We start from the raw sequence: 23,748 nt of genomic DNA, 5'->3' as shown, positions 1-23,748 counted from the left end.
AAAAAGACACAAAAGACATAGCACTAAAGAAAAAGGAAGCCTTGCTTTCACTAGTCTATCAAGGATCATGATGAAAGCATTTGTTTTAACTATTGGTTTCTAAGAACAAGAAAGTGCTATGCATCTGGAATCAGTCTTCCTACAAGCTCCCATAAATCTGAGAGAGGGGGGTGTGGGGGTGCATGTGAAATCAGACACCCTGAAGAAGCATAGAATTAAAGTATTTTATACTATAAAGCCATTAAATGGTTTAGCATTTTAAACCAGGTTACACTGTTAAACGCTTCACTAATAGCATTAATAAAACAGCACAGACAGCACCATCTTCTAGTGGATCTAACAGTGAAGTTTCCCCCCTTACCAATACATCATCATCTTGAAATACCAAAATACAAAACGATTCACAGTTCAAGTAATAGAATGAAAGCACAACAAAAGCACAAATTTCAGAAACTATAACCTTGAAATGGATAAAACTTATATGTATATTTGAATAGCTGAGACTAATATTAGCAATAACAGTACATTCTTGACAAATCACAGTTTTAATGATGGTTTTCATCAATCACACTTAATCAAAGCAGAAGGAAAGAAACTGCCTGATCATTACTCAGCCTGCCACTTCAATGAGTGTTTTCTGTCCCTTTGTGGGACAGAAAATCACTGCACTCTTTAAACCAAAGAAGTTTCTTGTATTTGTAAACTCACATGAACTCTGCAAAAATTTAATACCACCCTTATGATTTTGTCTCCCTTTCTGTAGTTAAAATATAGTCTAGTACTGCAAAACAAGCTGCTTCCATGCCTGTAAGCAATTAAAAGGGCTACTTTCCACTTTAATAACATCCATTCTATATTTACTAAAATATTCTTCTGCAATACACAGTCAGCTGAAGTTTTTCAGTAAAGTTACCTAAGAGTTAGTACAAGCCATGTGTATCAAAGGGAATATTCAGTAGCTAATTGATTGCTGACACTTCAAACTAGTAAATTGAGAACATATCCGTACAGTAACCACTACAAAAATATGGTAGGCCAATTTTTCCCTGGACAGTTCATTCTCAGCTTCACATTGAAAATGTTCTTTGAAAAGCATACCCAAACTTGGTGGCAATATCATAGACTTGCTTTTCATGCTGAAGAACCTTCTCTCTGTCACCCTCAAAGAGCAAGGTAGCTACACACAGTATGTTGGGATCAAATCCTTTAAACTGCAAAGAGAGACAAACTTTCCATTAGTCACAGTCTATGTGGTAGAACACAAGGAACAAGTTTTTACTTTTCAAACACATGGCACGTGCCCTGGTCAGTAAGTGTTGCTGCAATTAAGAGGAATGCTTGGCAAAAAAAAAATCTTTCAAAAATTTACTCCCCGAACACTTAAGTTTTTCCTTGACAGGACAGGTCAACTGAAATAACAGAAATTATCTGCCACCTCTTTCTTCCTGTTAAAAAGCAGGATAGACATAACAGCTGTCTACCTATGCTGTAGAAAAGACCAGGTCTTAAATGCTTTGAGCAATAGAGACATTTATCTTCTATCAACTTCCTATCAACTGTAAAAGCAGGAAGAAGATTATGACCACCATGAATGTGGAGGGAAGGAAAAACTTCTGGGCTATCTCTAAACCAAATATGTATTCCCTAACAAAAGAAGTCCCAAGACATATGTTGTTTACCACTTCAATAGTCCAAGAAAAAGCAGCAGAATCAACACTATTCACTGCCTTCCAAAAGTAAGCCCACTTGTGGAAGATAATGAAATTTTCTACATTTGAATACCCATACTTGCAGGAACCCTCCAGTTAGCTAATTTGGAGGAAAAAATCAATAATAAGACAAAATATTTAATACAAAAAATTATGTGCCGAGGTGACATCATTTTAGCACCAAATAATTGTAGGTTAAAAAGGAATGAATTTCAGAAAGACAAAAAACCAATTTATATGGGCAAATCAGCCAAGTATCTAGAGGATCTTGCAAAATTCTAGCTCACTGTAATAACAAGGTAGATCATGCCTTGACAAAATCTAGGAAGATAAAAACATAGTATAGTGTTGGCCTTGCTCCATCACTATTAACTGATGATCACTGGTCTGCCAGCTGGGTAAACTGGTTCCAGTCTTCCCCTGCCACCAAGTTACTGTTAGACAAGGCACAATAATCTCTTGTACAGGTATGACCAGTGACAATAGCTCTCTTGGATTAACTCCTCAAACACAATCTCATTTGAATTAAACCACCTTTAGAACCTCAAGTTCTCACACTGCAGTATCAGTTACACCCAAACTCAGCTGCACTAGAAGCAGTGTACCAAAAAATCTTGAATTTTATGCATAGCACACAAAATTCAAACCAATGTTAAAAACCCCAAAATTACCTTTGTGATGTAGAATTTTTTCAGTCCATCCAAAAATGATGTAAAAATGGAAGCAACTTGTGGTTTAAGAGCATGACCTTTGGCAAAAAGCAGAAAAAGGCACATTAAGGCAAACAGTGCTTTTAAGATTCTTACTTCAAGGGGCAAATAAAAAATGGCTTGGTAGTCAAAATTACTAGAATTGCTTGGAGCACTTTGATTATCAAAATTAAAGAGAATTCTCTCTACTCATTTAGAACATTATTTAGGAAAAGGTTTCATTAATTTTTTGAAGACATATGTACGTACAACTGTGCACAAATATTTGACACTTTAAGGCTGCCTTAGTTTAGATTCCACAAGCCTATGGCACGTGGAAAATTTTTAAGAGAGCACTTCATTAGTTTTTATACCTCAAAACTAAGCAAAAATCAGTGACTTTTTTTAAAGTTATACCAAAACCACTGAAACAAACAGCTAAAAATGGTGCAAGGTAGGAGTTAAGCAATTTTTTCCTTAACAGTTACACCACTTGTGTGAAGCTTTCTACATAAAGCTAGTAATTGCTTCCTTAATGACAAACGGGGAACTAAAATTACCAGGATATATAAATGGTGTCTTGGAGCCTGTTAAATTAACATCTCTGCCTCAGGACTGGGTTTAATTGAGATGAAAGTCTTTTACTGTTTGTTCCATTGTTTTCAGTCACAAACAACTTCTGAACTCTCATTACTGCTTCACTTTAGCAGCCTGGCATCTGGCCTACATGCTGTGAGCCCAATTCATAAAAAGTTATGCACCATTTACATACTTCCTTCTAAAATACTTCACAAAGCATTTCCTCCTGAATAACACATGAACTTCAACAACTGACTACTCTTCCTTCCTCTTCAGCAAAGGGGGACTCTCTCTGCAGATACAAACCCCAAGGAGTACACCTACAAGCACACTTCAGTAAGCACACAGAAATCATGAAAGGACATGAATTTATTAAACCACAATCTAAAATTTTACTTCATAATGACTACAAGAAAAATCGATATTGACACACCTGAAACTATGTTTACAGGTTGTAATTGGTCAAATTGTGCTTCCCAAATAAAAAAGAAAGAAAAAGAAATGCATCTGCCTTCTGTTGCACATGTCTGAGCAGAACAGTGTAACACAAAAGAGTGAGCAAAGCAAGCAGCAAGGCTTGCTGGGCATCTCAGGTCTTACAAATGACAATTTCCTTGGTTTGAAAAATGAAGTCCAGCTTTCTCAACACCATTATATTAATGCCATTTGAAGTTGAGATTCATCACTGAGGCTTCTGTGCAAAAGAACTTTCAGAAATTCTGACTTGTTGAAGTGCTATTAAAATAGAGATTTTCAAGGTCAGTCACACTTCCCATTTTCATCTTCTGGGTACCAAAATAGCATGGTCTCAGCAAGTTCTGCAAGCTATTAGCTTTTGGGTTGAGGAACTTTAGGGTCTCCATGAGAGTGTCTTGAGCCAGAACATATCTTCTGCCAAATTTCCTGGAGTTTAAAATAACAGCTTTCCCTAAGAATTGCTGAGAAATGATTGTTCTGCATGTTTGACATTGTCCTATTTAGGTGTTTGAACTAGCTGAAATTTTACAAAATCTTTTGTCTTCAGGAATCTTCTGGTACCTTCACTGACTTTCAATACCTAAAGCCTCACAGCTTAGATGTATTTGCACACAGTTACAGCATTTACAACATCTGATCTTTTCTTGAAAACAGACAGATCACTTTGCAAAAATATCATTGCCTCTCTACCACCCAATCAAACATCATCACATCAGAATATTTTCAAAAAACCTACTACTTCTAAGGAATCTGTTGAGATGCTTTCATGAAATTTAAAGGAATCAACCCACTTACCTTGAAAATAAGGCGCTGGCATTCTGATTTTTTTTTTTCCTATCCAATTTCTCATTAATACTCTTGGGAAGAGAATGTTTCAAGTACTATATTTTAAAACTAGATCTCTGCTCCTTTACAGCAAAATAGAGGAAGTGACTTCAGAATTTCAATTTCACCAATAGACTAAATGTCAAGAAAGGAAACATAGCAGAAAACTCATCTCATGTATTTATACGCAGAGCATGGCTCTATCCTGACTCAAGTAGTTGATACTGCTTCCTCAAAGACAGGCTTCTGTTTCTGAAACCACATATTATGGCACTATCCGGAGTTTGAACTCTAGGTTCACTGCTCTCTGTCTAGATTTGAGCAAAAGAATTATTACCCAGAACAGACTCAGGCTACTAAAAACCCCGTGGAAACAAGTGATACTCCACGATGAGCTACATACTTACCAAACTGAAACTGTGCATTGTCAACAAGGCGAATTGAAGCAGGAGCACATCTCTTGGAGGCGAAGTTAGGGGAATAAAAGGGGGGAAGAATAAAAAGATTATGTACATAGTTGGTTTTAAAATTCATTACAATCAAATTTGCATTTTAAAATAGCATAAAAGAAAGCACACTTTGATACCAGAGACCTCTGGCCATCATCATCATTGAAAGGGGGTTTTCATTGAAAGCTTGTTTTCACTTGTATAGCAACATCTACTAAGTATGTCTAGATATAAGGCATTGAGAATTTCAGTTTAACATCAAGCCAACACAGTATTAGTCCAAAAACTTTGATCTTCAAATTTTGAGTGTTTTTCTAAAACGGCACATGCACTAAAGATAGTACACTTTTTTAATACATCAAGCTTATGTTTCTGTGTAATCAGAGATACACACAATAAAAATCCACTGAAAAAGTTTAATTGTTGAGGGTCACTCTGGCATGCAGCTGAGCACAACACAGCTGCTCACTCAGCCCCCTTCCCAGTGGGATGGGGAAGAAACATCAGGAGGACAAAAGTAGAAAAACACATGGGTTGAGATGAAAACATCTTGGTAAACAAAATGAGAAAAAAACCCACAAAAGCATGATGCAAAAAGCAACCAATTACCATCAGCTGACCAACATCCAGCCAGTCTTCAAGCAATGGCAATCCCCAGGAAACTCCCCCCTCTAGTTTTATTTATGATCATGACATTATATGCTATCTGCCTTTGGTCAGTTTGGGTCAGTTTTCCCAACTGTGTACCCTCCCAGCCTCTTATCTGCTCCCAACATACTTAGTGGGAAGAGAGGGAGAAACAGAAAAAGCCTTGACATTGTGTACACATTGTTTAGCAATAACTAAAACACTGGTGTGTTAACACTGTTTTAGTTACAAGTACAGAAGCTAACACCACACATGCTGCTATGAAGAAAGTTCACTCCATCCTGGCTAGACCCAGTACACTCATGCTCTGCCATCAGACTGCAATTAAAATCTGTACTTGGGTCTAGATTCTGCACTGTACAGAAATCTCAAAAACTGTAAGAACAGCTGCCTTCAGTTAGGTAAGTTTCTGGTCATGCATATGCCTACATCATATAACCTCTGATGGTCATGTCCAGTTACACTGAAATGTATGGCCAGAGGCATATGACAAAGTCTGAATTTTAGGCTAGTCATCATCTAATCACATGGATATGGAAGTACTCCTCTTCCACATAATTTGACATGTTCACCCTTCACAGTATCATTAACATGTATTTGGTCACACAAGAGGAAGAAAGAACATGAAGAACTAAGAGAGCTTGACAGGCAGGTCAACAGAAGAGACTGTGGGAGTGGTTTTAAATGAGACCAACCCACCCACAACCTGCAGGTTGATTATTCTTACATTTAAGTGGACTGATACATAAAAGAAGGAGCTTTTCTGAAAGCAATCATTGTAATTACTATTGAGATTGATGCGAGGGGCAACAGAAGAGAAGAATAATAAGTAGTTCAGGCTCAAGTAAGCAGTGAAACAGCAGCAGCAGCAACAGAAGCTTAGAAATGGAGCAACATTAAGTGGCAAATAGTGCCTCTTTTTTCCCTCTCTAACTAAGCCCATGGACAGGAAAAAGACATGAGTTCCTTAATTGATTTTAAACGTTGATCAGCCAAATGATTAAGCATTCCCAAAAAGTCTGCTTTGGTACCTTTAACAAGAAGGACAAGCACCAGCAGTAGAAGCACAACAGAAAAACTGGCAAGTGCTGCTGACTAGCATATACATGTTATTCACATACCAGTTAGAACATCTGGCTTGGAACATTAAGCCATTAATTTAGACCAATCACTGGAAAAAATGTGAAGCTGTGTTTAGTTTGGCATTAATTAAAACATTTCTGAAATTATTTTCGCAATTCAGGGTACATTCTACTGTTCATATACACAATTTGGTATGTTTTGCACAGAGCAAAGCAAAGTTAGTCAGTGGAGAAAGAGGCTAACCAGAGTAAGATTTGTTTGGAAGCACAGCCTTGAGGAAAACTATTATAGAACTTGGATACCTATGTACTTCTCTGCCTGAAACCATCTGATTGCACTATTCGCTAAATACTACAGTGTAAGCACAATTCCACCTGGAAATATCCGTCTCACCTGTCCATGTCACTGTGCTCCAGGCACTGATTTCTAAATACAGGCCATATCCTTCCACTGCATTCCTTTTGTTCCTTTACCACTTCAAAGCCATAAATTCAACTGCCTTTTATATGTATGCTTCAACTCAATTCCTGTCAACACTGGTCCCTTTTACACAGTCCTAATTAATCTGAGGGTAAAGTTCTCAGCTTAAGGAGATACAAAGTTGAATTTTTCAGGCTGCAATATGAAAACAACTCCCACTGAAGCAAGCCATTAAAAGGCTTGTCCATGTTTTGGCTCAGAATACCAAGAAAAGTCATAATGTGCTCAGTCCTCAACTGCGTAATTTCCAAAATCCTCATGGCCCATATCCTGTATTTCATGGACCATGCATGCTTATGAGATTCCTACTCAAATTCCTGGTTATCAACTGCCAGAAATACTGAACTATCAATACACCCTCCTACTGCTAGAATCCGTGTCTCTGAGTGAAGGCAACATCCAGCTTTTCTTTACCTGCTTTGCCACCTCCCTCAAGCAGGCCACCCCTCGCTCAAAGTTGGGGAAGACCACAGAGCCGTACTTCTGGTATTCAGGGACCGGGCGAATCTTTATCGTAACTTCAGTAACCACTCCAAGAGTTCCTTCAGGAGAAAAGAAGAATTGAGCAAAATGTTTCAAGATAACTTCTTGCAAGATACCCAACTTAACATCTATCAGAATGTTGTAAGTTAACATAAATCAGAAATCCCAAAAATTCAGTTTGCAGTAGCAGGTGATTTACTCCTCACTTTTTACATGGAGAATTTTTACAAAATATTCTCTAAATCATGATCTTTGTTACTAGACTTGTAGGCTGACTCCACAGGTCCATTTAAAGCACAGTTAAAAGCTGCAACTTCACAGTCCTAATTAAGGTCTCAATGTATTATCCTAACGCAGGAAATTCATGCCTGCACAATGCCACCCATCAATACACTGGAAGCCACAGCATTAAAGATGCTCAAATAACCAAGCCATTACAAAAGCTGAATTAAGATGCAGTATGAGAAATTACTCTGTTTATACCTTCAGATCCCATAATGAAGTGATGGATATCAGGTCCCGTTGACATGCGAGGTACTTGACAGTTTTTTTCTACTATTCCTCTAGGAGTTACCATTTTTATATGAATCACCTGTTTAAACAAAGTGCAATGACTATAAATACTAGCATTAAGCACAGATTTTTACTATATTTATTTTCTACAGAACACATGAAGTTTGATACAGTTTGGCTTTATAGATTTTAGACATTCTGTAGGCAATCCCATGAATCCGTGGACTGTTACCAACAATTATTTTAACACAGCATGGTTTCCCCACACAACAGATTGTTTGCATTCTATGACAAATCTTATCAGCTGTTGGCTACATGCAGGCAATACCAGTTAAAACTGTTTTGCTTCTCCGTGTAGAACTTCACAGATAGAACTTTATATATACCAGGATTTTAATCCAGAACATACATCATACTACAGAGGAAAAAAGTGAGGTTAAGTTTAAGCTTTGCTTAAGTTTTGCTTTAGAACTGCTGCTTGATAAAGCTACTGTAATTCAGTCATTGATTGCTACAGAAATATTTTAATTAGGAGGAAAGACAGAAGTAACTGTGTGAAATAGATTATCAATATAAAAGCTGCCATTAGACTGACACATGTGTAGGGCTAGACAGTTGCTTTTTAGAAAATATTTTCCAGTGTTACTGCTTCCAGCTTTATTCAGGCACATGCAATAGAGCCCACATGTGGGATTTTATTAATCCTCTATTCAACTCAATCCTCTATTTTATACCAAGGAAGGGCAGAGCTTCAGCTTTTCTTTAGTGGCACCTTTAAATGAAGCAAAAATTACTGAATTTCAGCTAATGGCTTTAAAACTTCCAAGCACAGGTAGCTCAGTAATTTTCACTATATGCAATTTATGAACCGTTGATTCTGCAGTAAGTGGGTTTTAGGCAGCTTATATAACACACTGCTTCAAGATATAAAGTTCCTCAGAAGGTAAACACTTCCCTGAAACATTCTCACTGTGCTATTTTGAAACTCATGAACTGTTCTGAATCAATTTTCAATCCTATTTCCTCCTAATGAAAATTTCAGAAGCTGTTTTAGCCTGAAGTTATGCCTCCATAATAGAAAAGCCTTCTGCTTCACAACTCCCAGTACAAGCAAAACTATACCATTCCGTAACACTTCAGGCAGCAGGGGAACGATGACACTTTGTAAGTGCTACTAGTTTTAGTTCAGCCAGGTCTATTGAATAAAAACTGTGTAGTTCCTGCCAAGCTCAGTCACTGACAGTGAAGTGTCCCATCTGTGCACAGAACAAATATGTCTGGACCATGAGCTGATGAAAAAGCCTGAGGTAACATGGATACATTACCTAGAGCGTGCTGCAGGAAAGAAGGAAAAAATTTACACATGGAAGGGTTACTGTACAAATTATGAGAGAAAGCTGGAAGTTTGAAGCAAAAAGGCAGTCAAAGACTGAACAGTGATGATTTATCTTCAATATATTCAATGCATTTGTTGTAATGGAAAACGTAGACTTTAAAATCAAAAAGCATGCTTAAAAGTCAAAGAATTATCTGAGCTAATATAAAGATGAAGCATTTGAATGACTAAAACAGATTCAAGGGTAGAATACTGCCATTCCCAGTCCACTGCTTCCTTCTCCTGGGTTCCTACAGACCATGTGGTGGCACTACATCTCACCATGTACGCCCACATGGGCAATTAGATCAGCCTACTGATTTAAAAAATACTCCTAGCCTAGGAGATGTAGGAAGGTGGGGAGCTTGCTGTCAGAGTTAGACAGTTCAACTAAACATCTTCAGGTACACACAACAGGTAGGAAAGAACATGGGACTTCTGGTAGTTTGATGGGATTATTACACTGGATTAATAGAGAGTCCAGAATGGTAGAAGACAGCACCAGAGTGAGGACAGGGTAACAATTCCTTAAGCTAGTCAGTGAGTACCCAAACGAAAATTACTTTTAGATCAGTGATAAGGATTATTACTACTAATACCTAAAGCAAGGAAACAAGCTTTTCAGTCAAGATTTGATGCCTAAACTGTATCACACGAAGAACCACAATTTACTCTCCCATTGTGAGTCATTATAAAAGTTAAATATCTGAACAGAGAAATTAGAACAAGTATTAAAACTACTTACCAGATCTTCAATGTTTCCATAGATGTTTTTTTTCATGCCTGATGCTCGTGTTGCTACCCATCCTCCTAGTGAACTGAACTCCATGGAGTCTGGTTCATGGCCTGTACAGAAGCCACTTTCAGCAAGCTAAAGAAAAGAAAAATACATCCTACAGGTCCTGCATTGACTTAGTATTCCAAATTCAATATTCTGTATTTGTTTGGTTTGGTTTTTAGTAAGTATCCTGATCACACACCCATTTATTCAAGTTTTATCTTGGATATGTACAACATGCAAATTGGTTCTGCTTCTACTGTGCATACCTGTGCTACATATCACCCTATAATACTCCTCCCCCGTATTTTAAAACTGAGAACTCTATTGTTCAAAACAAGGTGCAAATTCATATACATCTGCACAAAGTTATAACTTAAATAACTGCCAACTTTGCACAAATGCTGCCAATAAATAAGGCACTTAATCTCTTGTTCCTTCCATCCTAATGTGATATGCAGCAGGTCTGCAGAAAATTTGAGCAAATTGCCTGTACTTAATTCTCTCAAGGAGAGATGTGTTTTAATATACAGCCATCTGGTTGGGCTTCCTGTATGCAACCGTGTCAACTATTTGTGATGCAGATCATGCATTCCTGTACATTAAGTAGTCACTTGTTTCTCATTTTTCTGTATTAACTTGGCTTTGCCATCTGCACAGCACCTGAAGTTGACTGGATGCCCTCAGAATTACAACACGAAAGCTGTCAAACCGCAAAAATTAAAGGCCAAGCACCCTCACATTAAGTGATAACTGCATCAGAGCATTTGAGATAATCAATTTGCACTGACCAACTGATAACAATCATGTTGGACAGCTGTATTTAAGTATACCATATAACAAGGACCATTAACTATGTTCTGTTGTACAGAGTGGTTCTAACTTAAAGACTGAAAGTCATTTCTACATCCTCTCTACAGCGATTCATTTAGCTCATGGTTCTCTCCATACCACAGGAACTTGTGGCTTTATATGTTTACTGGTCATGTATTAGGATGGGTGGGTTCCTAACCATTGCATGTAATTCTTACCAGCTGCATGAAAACACACAAGAATTAAGCTAGAATTCAATGATTTGGACAAGATATGAAGAATACCCAAGAAAAATATGAAAAAATACTAGAAATGTAACCAGATAAAAATACCTGCTTTTCCAGATCTTGTCCAACAATGCCAGCTTCTACACAAGCTGTTAAGTTTTTTTCATCTATCCAGAGGATCCGATTCTGTTGAAAAGCCAATCAAAACTACGAATCAGTGTTCAAGATTTTTGTTGATTTCCTTCTCTAATGCTATAGGATTAACATGCTTAGTCATACAATTTACTATTAATACCACTCCAGCTATTAGTTATTCCACAGCAGTGGAAGCTGAGGCTCCTTACTCCCTCCAACTGCTACACAACAGGTTTCAATTTATGAAGTCACCATTACAAGAGAGTAACACACTCGCCAACTTATACCAGGAATGTTTACAGAATAAAAAGCAAAAAAGCCAGAAAGAATTAAGTCAAAACTCTTACAGGAGTCTCCCCCTCACAAAATATGGGCTAACTAATTATTCAAAGCCAACTACTTCAGCTCCTTCAGTTACAACAGAAACTGCTTACCTGATCTCAGATGCCTATATGAATTAGTTTTTATGCAATATAGACCCTTCATATAAGTTGAAGATAACCACTAAGTGTCTATTAAAATAGTAAAGCTTCAGCAATCATCTTAACTGCTCCAAGACACACACATTTTAACTTTGACAATGCTTCTTTTCACCTTATTTTTCTTATTTTCCCTCTTCATTAATGATTACAAGAATTGGCTGGCCATCATTCAAGACACAGGGAAGTGGTTTATTTTCTGACTCAATGCTTATTTACGTATCTAGCTGACAAAAAAGCAAGATAGTAAGAATTAACCACATTTCCTTGCCACACCAAAACCTGACAGAAGTCAAAGCTATAAATCAAGGAGTTCAAATGAGGGCCTGAGTCACTACTGTACTCACTGCATTTCACTCTGCATAGGCACCTGAAGAGCTTCCTTCAATATGCAACTACCACCTCTGCAGAAAAAATCCCTTTGTTTAACTGAAGAACAACTGAGTGGAGAGAATGGAGCCAAAACCCAGGTCTTACCTTCAAGGCTAAAGGAGTTAATAAGCTCAGCAGGTACTTGGAGGCAGTAGAGCCTCACATCAAAGATAAGAGCTGTTTCCGAAGCATCTCATTACCAAGTAGCCATAAATCTATCACTTAAAAAGTACAAAGCTCCTTCATAATGGAAAGATGAAAACTAGCAATAAATTTTACAGCACTTCATTTCTAGACTGCCATAAAGCTATGAACTTCACATTCTCAAGATGTTATCTACACAAAAAAACCCAGTTATTTCTTGAAATTTTATCCTTCAAGTTGATTTATAGATATTAGGTCATCTTATCAACGTTTGCTTTAAGTAATTTGACTAGTGCAAAAACTAGTGAAATTTGCAATAACAACTTCCTCTTGGCCTTTCATTTATCCTCAGATACAAATTCCAATATAGAAGAAGAGTCGCTTTCTCTAAGTTTCATCACTTAAAGTTGCTATAAGGCTTAACAGTGATTTTTTTTTTATTAAATATATACAGAACATATGAAGTAGTACAGACTAATATCAGAAAAACAAACTGAAGGAGTACCAATTTAATCATCATGGTACAGATCAATATTTCCATCCCTACTTTATTCTGGAACATAAAGAAATGTCATTGTCTAGTGATCACCCAAGTAACTGTAGGATAATTTTAAAAAATCAAAATAAAACATTAAGAGAGACATACCATTTGTGATGTATCCAGTGAGACAATTGTTCTTTTTTCTTCTTCAGGACATTCAAGGGCACTAGAGACACTTGTCCCTCCTGAAAATATGGGAACGATATTGTGATTATAAAATTCTCAGGTAGATTTTCTTCCAATACCATGCCTCTCTCCCTCCTTTCTGATACGGAACTGAATAAAGAAAGATCACTAAAGTTAACTGTCTGAGGCTTGTGATTAGCCTCTTAAGGCTGTCGCCTTCTCCCAGACTGGGTTTCACAAAATCAAGGCAGCAGTGGAGCTGGACAATGCTTTAGCAGCACTCCGTAACAAATGTGACATTCTGTGATCATCTCAGCTGCTTGTGTTAAGCCAAGCACAGAGCTTTAAAACAAGGAAGGATGAGAAATTACAAAGCCATTCAAGAAACAGAGAACTATAGTTGCTATATATTCTTCAGATATCACTATGGAAGCCACTACACTTCAACCTAAAAACTTGGAATAAGAAGTCTGTCTAGTACAGAAATGTAATACTTATCTGAAACCAAAAATACTGAAAGGGTTTAAGTATAAAAAAAAAGTATAAAATCAAGCATCAGACTTCTAAGAGATTTCTAATGTATCTTTCTAGGATGTCCCAGAAGAGCTTCCAAGAAGCCTTTTGTTTCCCAAAGACTCTTACAGGCATAGGAGAAGAGAGAGTAGGATGCTTGAGATCCACAGCAGTCTCCAAGAAGAATAGCCAAGGGAAAGTATAGAGCAAGCACCAGCTAATAAAACACCCTGCAAGAGCAGTGAAGGCCATCACCTTTGTTTCCAGTGACGGAAAAGGTGGCATTTTCCTTAAATACCAACCCCTACTGTAGTAACTTCACAAGTTGACTGTAGGTTACTAGAAACAAACTTGGAAAATAACCTGAAGATCCTTCTGTATCCTGGTCAGTGAACAAGAAATAGTCAATATTGCTGCTTTCAGCTCTGTCAGTTTACTAGTGCTAGTTAAAAGGTGACTTTTAGCAGTCTTGAAGCCCTCTAGATGCATCTGGCAATGATGAGAGTGCTTAGGGAGGAACCAGCTCCACGAGTTTGGTATCGTCTTCAAGTGAAATACTCATCTTCTCAAATAGTTAATGCCCTTCTGCAAGGGCTGTACTACAGCATAAGCAAGTACCAAGTAAAACACACAGATTTATACCACAGAATTAAGAGTTCTTAACAAAAACCTTCTCACAGAATGAGCTAATGAAAGCCAACCCCCCATGTTTCCTGAGCTCTATGTCAAAACAAGGTAGCTCACAACTCTACTTCAGCAGGCTTAGAGGAAAAGACATCCACACTGAAAACCTGAAGTCCTTTACTAATCCTTTAGGCTGAGAAGGACACAGACAGTATAGGCCTTTAGCTGTACTCTATCTGGAACACTTCCTGAAAACCCCTTGCCACAGCAGTCTCTACTGAACAACGTCTACAAGGAAATTATAATAATTTTGCAGTAGTGTTTGACCACAATCCTCTCTGAAACATTGAGCTTCAACAGTGCAATGAAAAAAACTAATTTATACATGTTGTGGGAACAAAGCACAAGTAATGAAGAACACATATTTAAATTGAAGTAGAAGACATTTTCACTAATAACCTTAAACAGGTATGAGATTTCATAATTGCACTTACCACCAAATGGTATTATGCAGAGATTATGTTTGCAGGCTAATTCCACAATTTTAACTACGTCTTCATGGCAAACTAAAAAAGTACAAACAGTTAAAAAACAGGATTTGTGCTTGGTACTGTTATTTGTGCTTATTACTAAATATTGCAGTCTGAAAAAGCAGCAGCTCCTTTTCTGACACCAGCAAGGAAGACAGTTCAAAGTTAGGCACTAAATAAGAGCTGGGCTCAGAAGTATCACTTAGAGAGTAAGGGTTAGACTTCAAAGAATTCTACGTTTGAGAACTAATTACAGTCTTAGTCTCTTGCCCTACTCATGGATTGAGAATTCCCACAAATTCTCAGGGCAAGATGGGCCACCAAACATTAACAATTCACCTAGGTATCTTGGAGAACAAATCACATGTAAAGCTTTTATTCAAAATAGGCTGTCCAATTTATTTTAAGTGAGAAATAAGTTTCTTCTGAGAGATGAACAGCACATCTTTTTCTTCCTGGCTGACATTCAGTTTCAGAAGTGGAGTTGCTGATGAAATCTAGTTTTTTCAGGATGCATTCTGTACCTGGTCAAAGAGGGAGGCGGAAATGCTTGTGCACAGCCAAGTAAAAGGATCGAAAAAGAGATCAAATACATTCCATACATGAGTTTGTACAAACAGCAAAGAATTAGCAGGACTAAATAAATAGTTTCCAAACTCTGGCTACTTTGCTTTTGTCATACAGAGCTGTTTTAAATGAGGGTAGTCACTCATTTTGTTTCAGCTGCTTTTGGAGCTACACAAAATAGAAGTTCTGGCAAGTACTGTTCACAGTCACCAGAGCTGTCAAGTACCTGGCCTCAAGTAATGAATTTCATCTTACAGTGCCTCTTTTCATGCTTCCCATTTTCTCCTCTAAATAAAGGAGGCAAAACTGAGTAGGACTAAGTTCTTATAAAAAATTTTGGGGTTTTTAATGCAGTGCAGCTATCAAAGTTATAAAAGGTAACGAAAGAGTTGGAATCATACAACTGAACAGAAATTGACATTTACTTAGATCAAATGACCTTTTGGTTCACTGCTGAAGAATGGTACATGAAGTTGTTCGAAGTGACCAAAGACACATGACTCAAGTAAAAAATAACCATTTGTTCCTTTTACTAGACAGAAACAAACAGGCCTAGCCTATACTCAGATTGCACTGCTCTTCAAGTCATTGATCTTTTGTAAAGTGTTCTGATAGGATTTACAGGTGTTATACTTTTTTTTTACTGAAGTACAGAATGTAAAAAAAAAAGTTCTTAGATACAAATATTTCACTACCCTTCTGGCATCATGTACACCTTGAACCCAAAACTGAGACTGCCATTTTTGACAACTGCTCTTGCTGAACATACACGTTCACATTACACTGTGGTTACTTAAGTGATGAATTAATCTGTCAACACAAACTTCAGCTATATTTAATAATAAATTGACTTCTCTACAAAATGATGGGATTTCACAGACCCAACCTGCAGTCCAGATGCTAAAGAATCATGATTACCACTCACGAGAAAAATCCTTCAGTTTCTGTAAAGATGAGTGAAGTCAGTGAACCAAGAGACAGCTTTCCCCTGACTAGAGAGCACAGGAGTTTAGCAAACAATGGCCTCCCAGCTCAGAAGGGAGAAGATGACAAAGCTTACCAGGCCATACAACTATATCAGGAATTCGCTTAAACATTCCTTCCCTGAGTACAAATATCTCGTGTAGGCAGTGACCTGGAACACAAACAATAAGTTAACAAGTTCAAACAAGGAAGCATCAAAAGCAGCACAGTTCCACAAATGAAGCTCTCTTACCATGAGCTCGGAATACCCTATCTTCTGCATCCTGGGAATATGAGATTTTAGTGGCTCTAAGATCCTGAAGAAATTCTTCATTTACAATGGATGGAGGTACATCATTAACATTTAGGGATGCCTACAATACAAGAAAATAAATTCATTAAAGATAGGTTCACTCTTACAGCATTGCTGTACAACAGAAATAAGAAAAAGAGGCTAACGCTGACTGATACCCAAACACAACTATTCCAGATCAGAAAGACATCAGTTCTCCTTCACATCTGCAACCACCAACCCAGCTTGTCCTACTCTGCACACAAGAAGTTTTATTTCAGTAGCACATTCTTACCTTTCTTTCTCCTGATAAATCTGGAGAAATACGTGAGCTTATGAATGCATACTGAACAAAATATCTCTTTTTAAGACTTTCCAAGGTACTACAATACATACTAAATCCACTACACACTGCAAATTCTTCTACTTACAGTTCTGTTTTCACTAACCCAGTTCCCCCTTCCTGTCATGTACTGAGAGTTAAGTCCAAATTGGACCAAAGCCTAATCAGAAGTCCAGTGCTAGGTAAAACTAAGTTTGACTGATAAAACATAACTGGCACACTTTAAGCAGACCTCACCTATAAGAAAGACTCCATAAAATCCATGTTGAGTCACAAACATGCAGGTGTTTCCAGAAAGCCTCCATCTAAAGTCCTGACCAACACCTTGGAAAGGTGTTCTTCTTTTGAAGAAGCTACACAGGACATTTTGACTTACCAACAGACCTTGAATCAAGATTCTGTAAGTCCAGAGGGAAAACCTTAAAACCTGCTTAAGATTTTCTAGCAGCCGATTCTTCCAGGTTCTTCCAACAGATGTCTTGTCTAAGTACTCTAACAGCTTCTCGGAGTGCAGACATACCCACTTAACTCTCTTTTCTGAACTCTACTTTAGATTATTGGTCACATAAAAACATAGTTCATGTGTCAACTTTTTAAACCCACTCAGATAACAAGAATTCTTTACAAGATTCAGTTTAAAAAAAATACTTTGCAGACATTAAGTTCAAGACTTTTATGTGCTTTGAAGATTCCACGAAGACCATGCTTTTTTTTTCTCCTTAAAAATGGAGCAAATGTGGGTAATCTCCCTTAAGGAATACATCTTCTATCACAAATGGCCTCTAGTTAAAGAGTTCTGTAATTAGATAAAAACCTTGTCTGACGACTAAAATCTAACTTCTTGACTTCAAGTCTTATTTCAAAAGAAAATGTTGGTCAAGAAGCTTATTTCCTGTTAACAAAGTTCATCAAGTGTGAGAGCAGAACTGAAAGTTTTTTTACCACCACATCTTGTATTTTAAATACATTTTTAAAAATCAGGGATTGAACAAAAATCAGTTAAATGAGTACAATGCTTTTCACACTTCTGCTATGAAAGCCTTGCTGGAAAATTAACTGACACCAACCCAAAGAGAAGAACGCGCTTGCACTTTTGCTATAAAGCTCTCAGGAAAGGTTTTGGGCTGCCTAGTGATGCCTGAAGGAGCTAATTTACAGCCCCACCATCAAAAAGTATTTTGAAGTAATGTTCCACCTCGTCAAAGAAACTTAAGACATCTCTCTGACAAGCCTTACCTATGCTTCTTGACAAATACAAAAATAGAGTAACAAAATGGAATTCACTTTGCTTTCATCCTCTGAAGTTTGTCTTCTACAAAAGTATACTCACACCTCTAAGTTTTCTTTCCTAGAAGAGAGTTTTGCCTATCTTTGCTCTACATAACCTCCAGAGCAGCCGATACTTTTTGCCATTATGGGTCTTAAGATAACATCTTAGCAGATAGTACCAGTTAACAAGCTAACAGTAAGGAAATTGGAGATTAATAGTCTCCCATCTGCCACAACAGCAGCAGTCTATTCTGAATGGGTTGAGTCTCAAAGTTGTGAGAGCTGAAGAAGGTAAGATTTAAACTTATCAGGAAAGTTGTATCATTGTGACGAAGCATTCACCCTACAAAAAACTATGTAAGGTTATGGAGAAACTAAGAGTACTGACAGGAATAATTCAGAAAGAAATAGCTGCATGAGACGTTCATTACTGACAGCTGACATCATTCAGAGGTTCAAATGGATAGCCAAAAGTTTGGGTTAGAATTTTTATAAGGAACATGTGACATAATAAAAATGCAGAGTGACTTGACTTCTGGAAGAGGATATGCGCCATCCTGACTTGCTTTAAGGATAATGCCGTACTTACTGAAATAAGGTGTCAGACAGCTAAAAAAAAGCCATTTCCCTCCAATATATTCACCTTGTCACCTACAAACACAAAAGCTGAAATTAAGTATTGTTAGGTGAGAGGCACTCCACTACTGAGACACCTTGATTTTAGGAGCCAGTCACAGTAAGCACGACATAAATCTGGTCTTGAACTGCTGCTCTTACTATTCTGCTATTAATGCACATTCACACAGTGCTGCTTGCTAGCCCAAAGGACTCTGATAGCAAACATGAAAAACAAACAAATAGGTACCAAATAAAGATTCTTTAAATCACTTGTTTTAAGAAAAACTCTTGCTAGCTATGTTTACATTTTATATTTTAAACTTTTGTTTCTTGATGGATTTCCATAGACAGAACTATTTCATATCAAGTTGAACACTAAGTGCCTGAAGATCTTTGTTCTCTGTAACAAGAAATACTTAAAACTATAACAATTCTTCACAGATGGTTTTAAGTATCTTGATTTTTATAACTCTTCCACAAGTTTTTTAATCTTTTAGTTTTAATCTTCAAGATTAAAAAGTTAGTATTTATCTATAAAAATCTTATGCACAGTGACAAACAAAAATATACCTTTATTTATTCTCACAGGACTGAAATATTTTAAGATTTGCACCCTGAAAAGCTAGTCAGGAAGCCTGTGTGAACTAGGTCTAAAGTGCTATCTACGTTAAGTCTGGTCTGAAAAAAGAAACAGCATCAACAGTTCTTGAACATCACAGAAGCAGGTACATTTACTGTTGTTAATTAAAACACAAAAGTCACATGCAACAGGGAACCCTCCAATCTTATATGACAGAGGCAGGAAGAGATGGGATAGAAAGACAAATGAACCAAGAGACCACTTTGCTACTGCTGTTCCTATACACAGCTTTCTTCATGCTTAGGTGATAGTAGAAGTTGAAAACCCAGCACAGCATGACAAACTGAAATATTCCCTAGGAGTTATGACAGCCATGAAAATGAGGGACCTGCAGTAGTACTTGAGACTAGCTATGAGAAGTCCAGGTATGTACTGGAGACTCCAAAGAGTCCTATCCCATATCAAGGTAGTCAGCCTGCTTCAGATCACAAGACCATCAAAACCAGAGGAGCACAACATAACAGAAAAGCACTCAACATTGCTGGCAGATATCCTGAGGAGCTGGTCTGCAAGACATACTGTGGAATCAGGGTATTAGTAAAAAAATCTGTACTTGTCCTTCAATTCTACTTTGCTCTATCCTTTCTCTACATGTAAAAAGGGAACAGTTCTCAAGACCTCTGTTCACAGCACGTTAAAGCAGCTGCCAGTTAAGACCAACCCTGGTCAACAAAAACACACCCAGATGAATCTTTCAAAATATATTGGCAGATGGAGATCCTGTAAGTCACAGCAGATGAATTATTGTCTTGATGAATAGAAAACTGAAGAAATGTTCAAGTTTTCAGGCCCTATGAGATTGCCTGCTTCAAAGAAAATGCGATCTTGAACTCATTGACTCAACCAATGGATGGGTTGTAGCCATCCATTACCCAAAGCAGGGCTGCTACAGTCACAGTACAAGCACAGCCTGTTTCCAATACTGCTTTAGCAGCTATCTTGTCAGGAACCTGAAGCTTCAAAGGGATTCTAATAAGGGAGCCAGGTCTCCTGACTCTAACATAAGTTACTCTTTCTAAAAAGCAAAGTATGTATGACTTACAAAACCCAGAGCATTCCCAACGTGTTATTTTTCTGAAAACGTTCAGTTCAATCTTGAGTATTCTGGTAGTCAGTTTTCAGCACCCAGACATGGAAATAAAAATTACTGTCAAATAAGAATTTTGACATCTTTCAGTACACCGAAAACACATCACAGTTTAACTGCCCTGTATTTTCTTTGTTATCATGAATAACATTCATGTTGTATAAACAATTCCCTCTAGGCTAACAGTTTCTACAGTCTTGAAATGTAAGCTACAGACAGGACAAAAAACTCCCTGTGTTGGGAACTTTCATTTCAATACATGTACTACCAGTTATCCTGAAACCACAAGTCATGCTAAGACATGTAAGGTTTCACATAGTAGTTCTAAACGAATTTTTTTTCCCCAAAAACTTGGAGGTAGTAATACACTGTATTTAAATCAATTATGTGCAACAGCTGAATCATCTTTAACAGTGTGGTCTTGATTATCACCAAGACTAATGTTCAAAAGAACTGGTTCAGCTATTTACTTACTCTAGAGGTAGTTTTGTGCTCCAGACTTGCTCCAAAGGTTTTTTCTATCCATTCCTTAAAAGTTGGTAATACCATACCACCTAATCTGTACCTGAAAAGTCAATATTACACAGGGTCATTTTAAATTAAAAGAATGTATGTCAGATACATTTCTTTCAATTCTATGTACACACAAACAGAAGTTTTAAACCAAACTCTTTACCTACAAGCCTGAAAAGCTTCTGCATATTTACCTTTCATGCAACCGCATATTTCATTGTATTTAACTGTTCTTTACTTCACACAGAATCAAATAATTTGTCAGCATGGGATCACTTTTCTTTGGGCATAAGGCTTTTCAGTTATCCCACCCCACCACTCTTAAGAAAGGTCTCTCCCTTGCAGTAGTATAGAAAGCAGCACCAGAGTTTACAAGCCAGTTACAGAGGACACACTGCAATGTAGTCTCAGACACACAAACCCATTTCAGTACAACTTATTACGCTTTCAAGAAAACAGAAACAGTATGAGGTTGCCCCTTCATCAAAATGCATCAGAATCCATCAAGCACTGTAAAATTATGTCCAGCACAAACTGTTTGGCAAGAGCTTAGCCATGTGACAAATGCAGACTTACAATGGACAGAGGAGCTGGTTTTGACCATGTGCACCACATGTGAAAACACATAAGGCTGGGGACGCACTGGAAACAGCTAGAAACTACTGCTATTAATTGTACACATACACACACCTTCAGCACATTTATGTGTGCAAAACTATTCCCAGAAGAGAGGAGAAATAAGATCTTCCTTTGATATTAAGAGCTTTCAGCAGCTGAGAATCCTTACCATAGTTTTCACCTGGGCCACTGCATTAGACCTAATAGGGTTGTCCCTCTAAGATCAGTCACTGTAACTCCAGTTATGACCCTGTCCTTCACAGCTGGTGCAACCAACTCTACAACTGAGTCACTTGTTACACAGAAAGATCAATTCTTTTTGTTTCCTCATCTCTACTAACCCCCCAGCTCTTCTATTGACAAACCCCCTACTCTACTCCTAGAACTAAAAGGCTATACAACCTTATCTCAACTCAAGCTAGACTCTTCAGCGTGGAATACAGTGTTCAGTCATTCCTCCTGTGACAGCTGTTACTGTTTCATCATACCCATACAGAAATTATGTGAATTCTGTGAAAAGGAAAGTGCAATAAGTAATGAAAGTTTAATGCATCTGCATCAAGAGTTTGCAAGGAAGGCAGAGACCCAGGTCACCTTAGCGCGTTTTCTTCTCCAGACCTACTTCTTAGTATTGCCAAACTATCACTATAGCTGGTTTGTGAGGGTAACCTTAATCACTTACTCAAAGGACAAACTAAAGCTGTCAGGAACCCCAAAACTTTTAAGACACAGAGAGAAGTCACAGCATAGAAGTTAGTTTACTGCACAGAGTGCAATGCATAATTGCTCAGGAAGCAAGCGTTGTATGTATACACTGATGGTGCAAGAAGCCCCCCAAAAACTGTTTTCTGCAGACACACTCCAAAAAACAGCTTCAGTTGCTCAGACTAGCAAGTATCATCTATCCCTGCGGAGATGGCAGAGTCTATAATAAAAAGATCATTTGATGCATGGTCTGTAAGGAAAGTCAACATGACTTTCATAAAGGGGAATCCTTTTTCACTAATCCTTGGAGGTCTATCAGGGTGTAAAAACAGAAAGCGTATAAAGTGGATACAATGAACATGAAGTCCCACATTCCTTTATATTTCCACAGGTGTTCACTCCAAATATTATTTAAGAAAACACACTGCTACAGTACGGAAGAAAAGGTTCTTCTACAGGCTGAAGGATAAGATAAGTTAAGAAGCAAAGGGCAGAGTTTATTGATCACACTGATAGGAATTCAGGACCTTAAAAAAAAACTTAAGCAGACAAAAAAAGATGGAAGTTAAGATAATTGCAAAAGCCAAAAAAAAAAAATCATTACTTGATTATTTTGCAGAATCACACTGGTAGTCAGCATCATGGCATCTTCACTGACCACATACAACAGCCCACGTGTTGTGGCTGTTCCCACATGAACAGTGCCATGCATCAACTGGGCAGGTGTAAGAAAGAAGACAGCTCATCCCTTTCTGCTGCTCTGTAGAACGCTGCTGTATCCTCACCTTGAGTGCTGCACACACCTTTTGTCCCTATCTCCAGAAAGATCTGGTGGAGCTAGAGACGGTGCAAAGAACAACTGTAAAGACCACAGGGCCTTACAAGCAGAAACTGAAGGGCCCAGGACTCCAGAAGCATGGGGAGAAAATGCAAGAGAGGATATGACTGAGTCTTACAAATCAATAACACAGTGGATAGGCTGAAGAACTATCACTCGCCTAGTCCTGCAAAACAGTAAGGGATACTTGTTTCAAAACACAAGTACTTTACATAACCACAACCTCGAACTTGCTGCCACTGGATGCTGCACAGGCAGACAGTATGAGCAGACTTGCAAATTTAGACAAATTTATGGACAGCAGGCCTGTAAGTGGGTACTGAAAGGATGAGGCATTTACACCACCTCTACAGATGCTTATTATCCTATTTTGACTTCAACACTCTCCTTTTGCCACTGTGGCAAACTATTCCAAAGAAACTATACGGGTGTGGCCCAACAAGGCATTTCTAATGTTATCTCTCAGAGACAATGTGGATGATGGGAAAAAACCACCATTCTCCTATTCTAGAACAGCGACTGACACGTATCAGTCGCTCAGCAGTCAAGCAGCCTTGTTGCTTCCTTCTGAAAAAAAAAGTAGTCCTGCCCCTTATTTTTTTTTTTTCTATAGTGTGATTTTGTGTGCAGCATCTCCCTAAATATTATACAGTGCACTGGCTTATACAAGGCTTTGCATTTTAATTTGGGCCTGAAAATCAAG

At 37.8% G+C, this 23,748-nt stretch overlaps 1 protein-coding gene across 1 annotated transcript in view; it reads right to left on the bottom strand.

Moving 5' to 3' along the window:
• The window catches only part of AGPS (alkylglycerone phosphate synthase), a 53,224-nt gene that overhangs the window by 16,044 nt on the left and 13,432 nt on the right, over window positions 1-23,748 (bottom strand). The window contains exons 3-14 of the mRNA XM_039554882.1: window positions 20,846-20,936; window positions 16,376-16,496; window positions 16,220-16,294; window positions 14,557-14,628; window positions 12,905-12,984; window positions 11,234-11,314; window positions 10,056-10,181; window positions 7,906-8,014; window positions 7,354-7,481; window positions 4,687-4,738; window positions 2,381-2,457; window positions 1,099-1,211 (exon numbers count right to left, since the gene is read on the bottom strand). Coding sequence (XP_039410816.1) covers window positions 1,099-1,211; window positions 2,381-2,457; window positions 4,687-4,738; window positions 7,354-7,481; window positions 7,906-8,014; window positions 10,056-10,181; window positions 11,234-11,314; window positions 12,905-12,984; window positions 14,557-14,628; window positions 16,220-16,294; window positions 16,376-16,496; window positions 20,846-20,936 — 1,125 coding nt within the window. The remainder of the gene's footprint in view (window positions 1-1,098; window positions 1,212-2,380; window positions 2,458-4,686; window positions 4,739-7,353; window positions 7,482-7,905; window positions 8,015-10,055; window positions 10,182-11,233; window positions 11,315-12,904; window positions 12,985-14,556; window positions 14,629-16,219; window positions 16,295-16,375; window positions 16,497-20,845; window positions 20,937-23,748) is intronic.

The sequence above is a fragment of the Corvus cornix genome, chromosome 7, assembly GCF_000738735.6.
Source record: "Corvus cornix cornix isolate S_Up_H32 chromosome 7, ASM73873v5, whole genome shotgun sequence".
Lineage (NCBI taxonomy): Eukaryota > Metazoa > Chordata > Aves > Passeriformes > Corvidae > Corvus > Corvus cornix.
The sequence above is the reverse complement of the archived record's forward strand: the minus strand, read 5'-3'. Positions and strand labels throughout refer to the sequence as shown.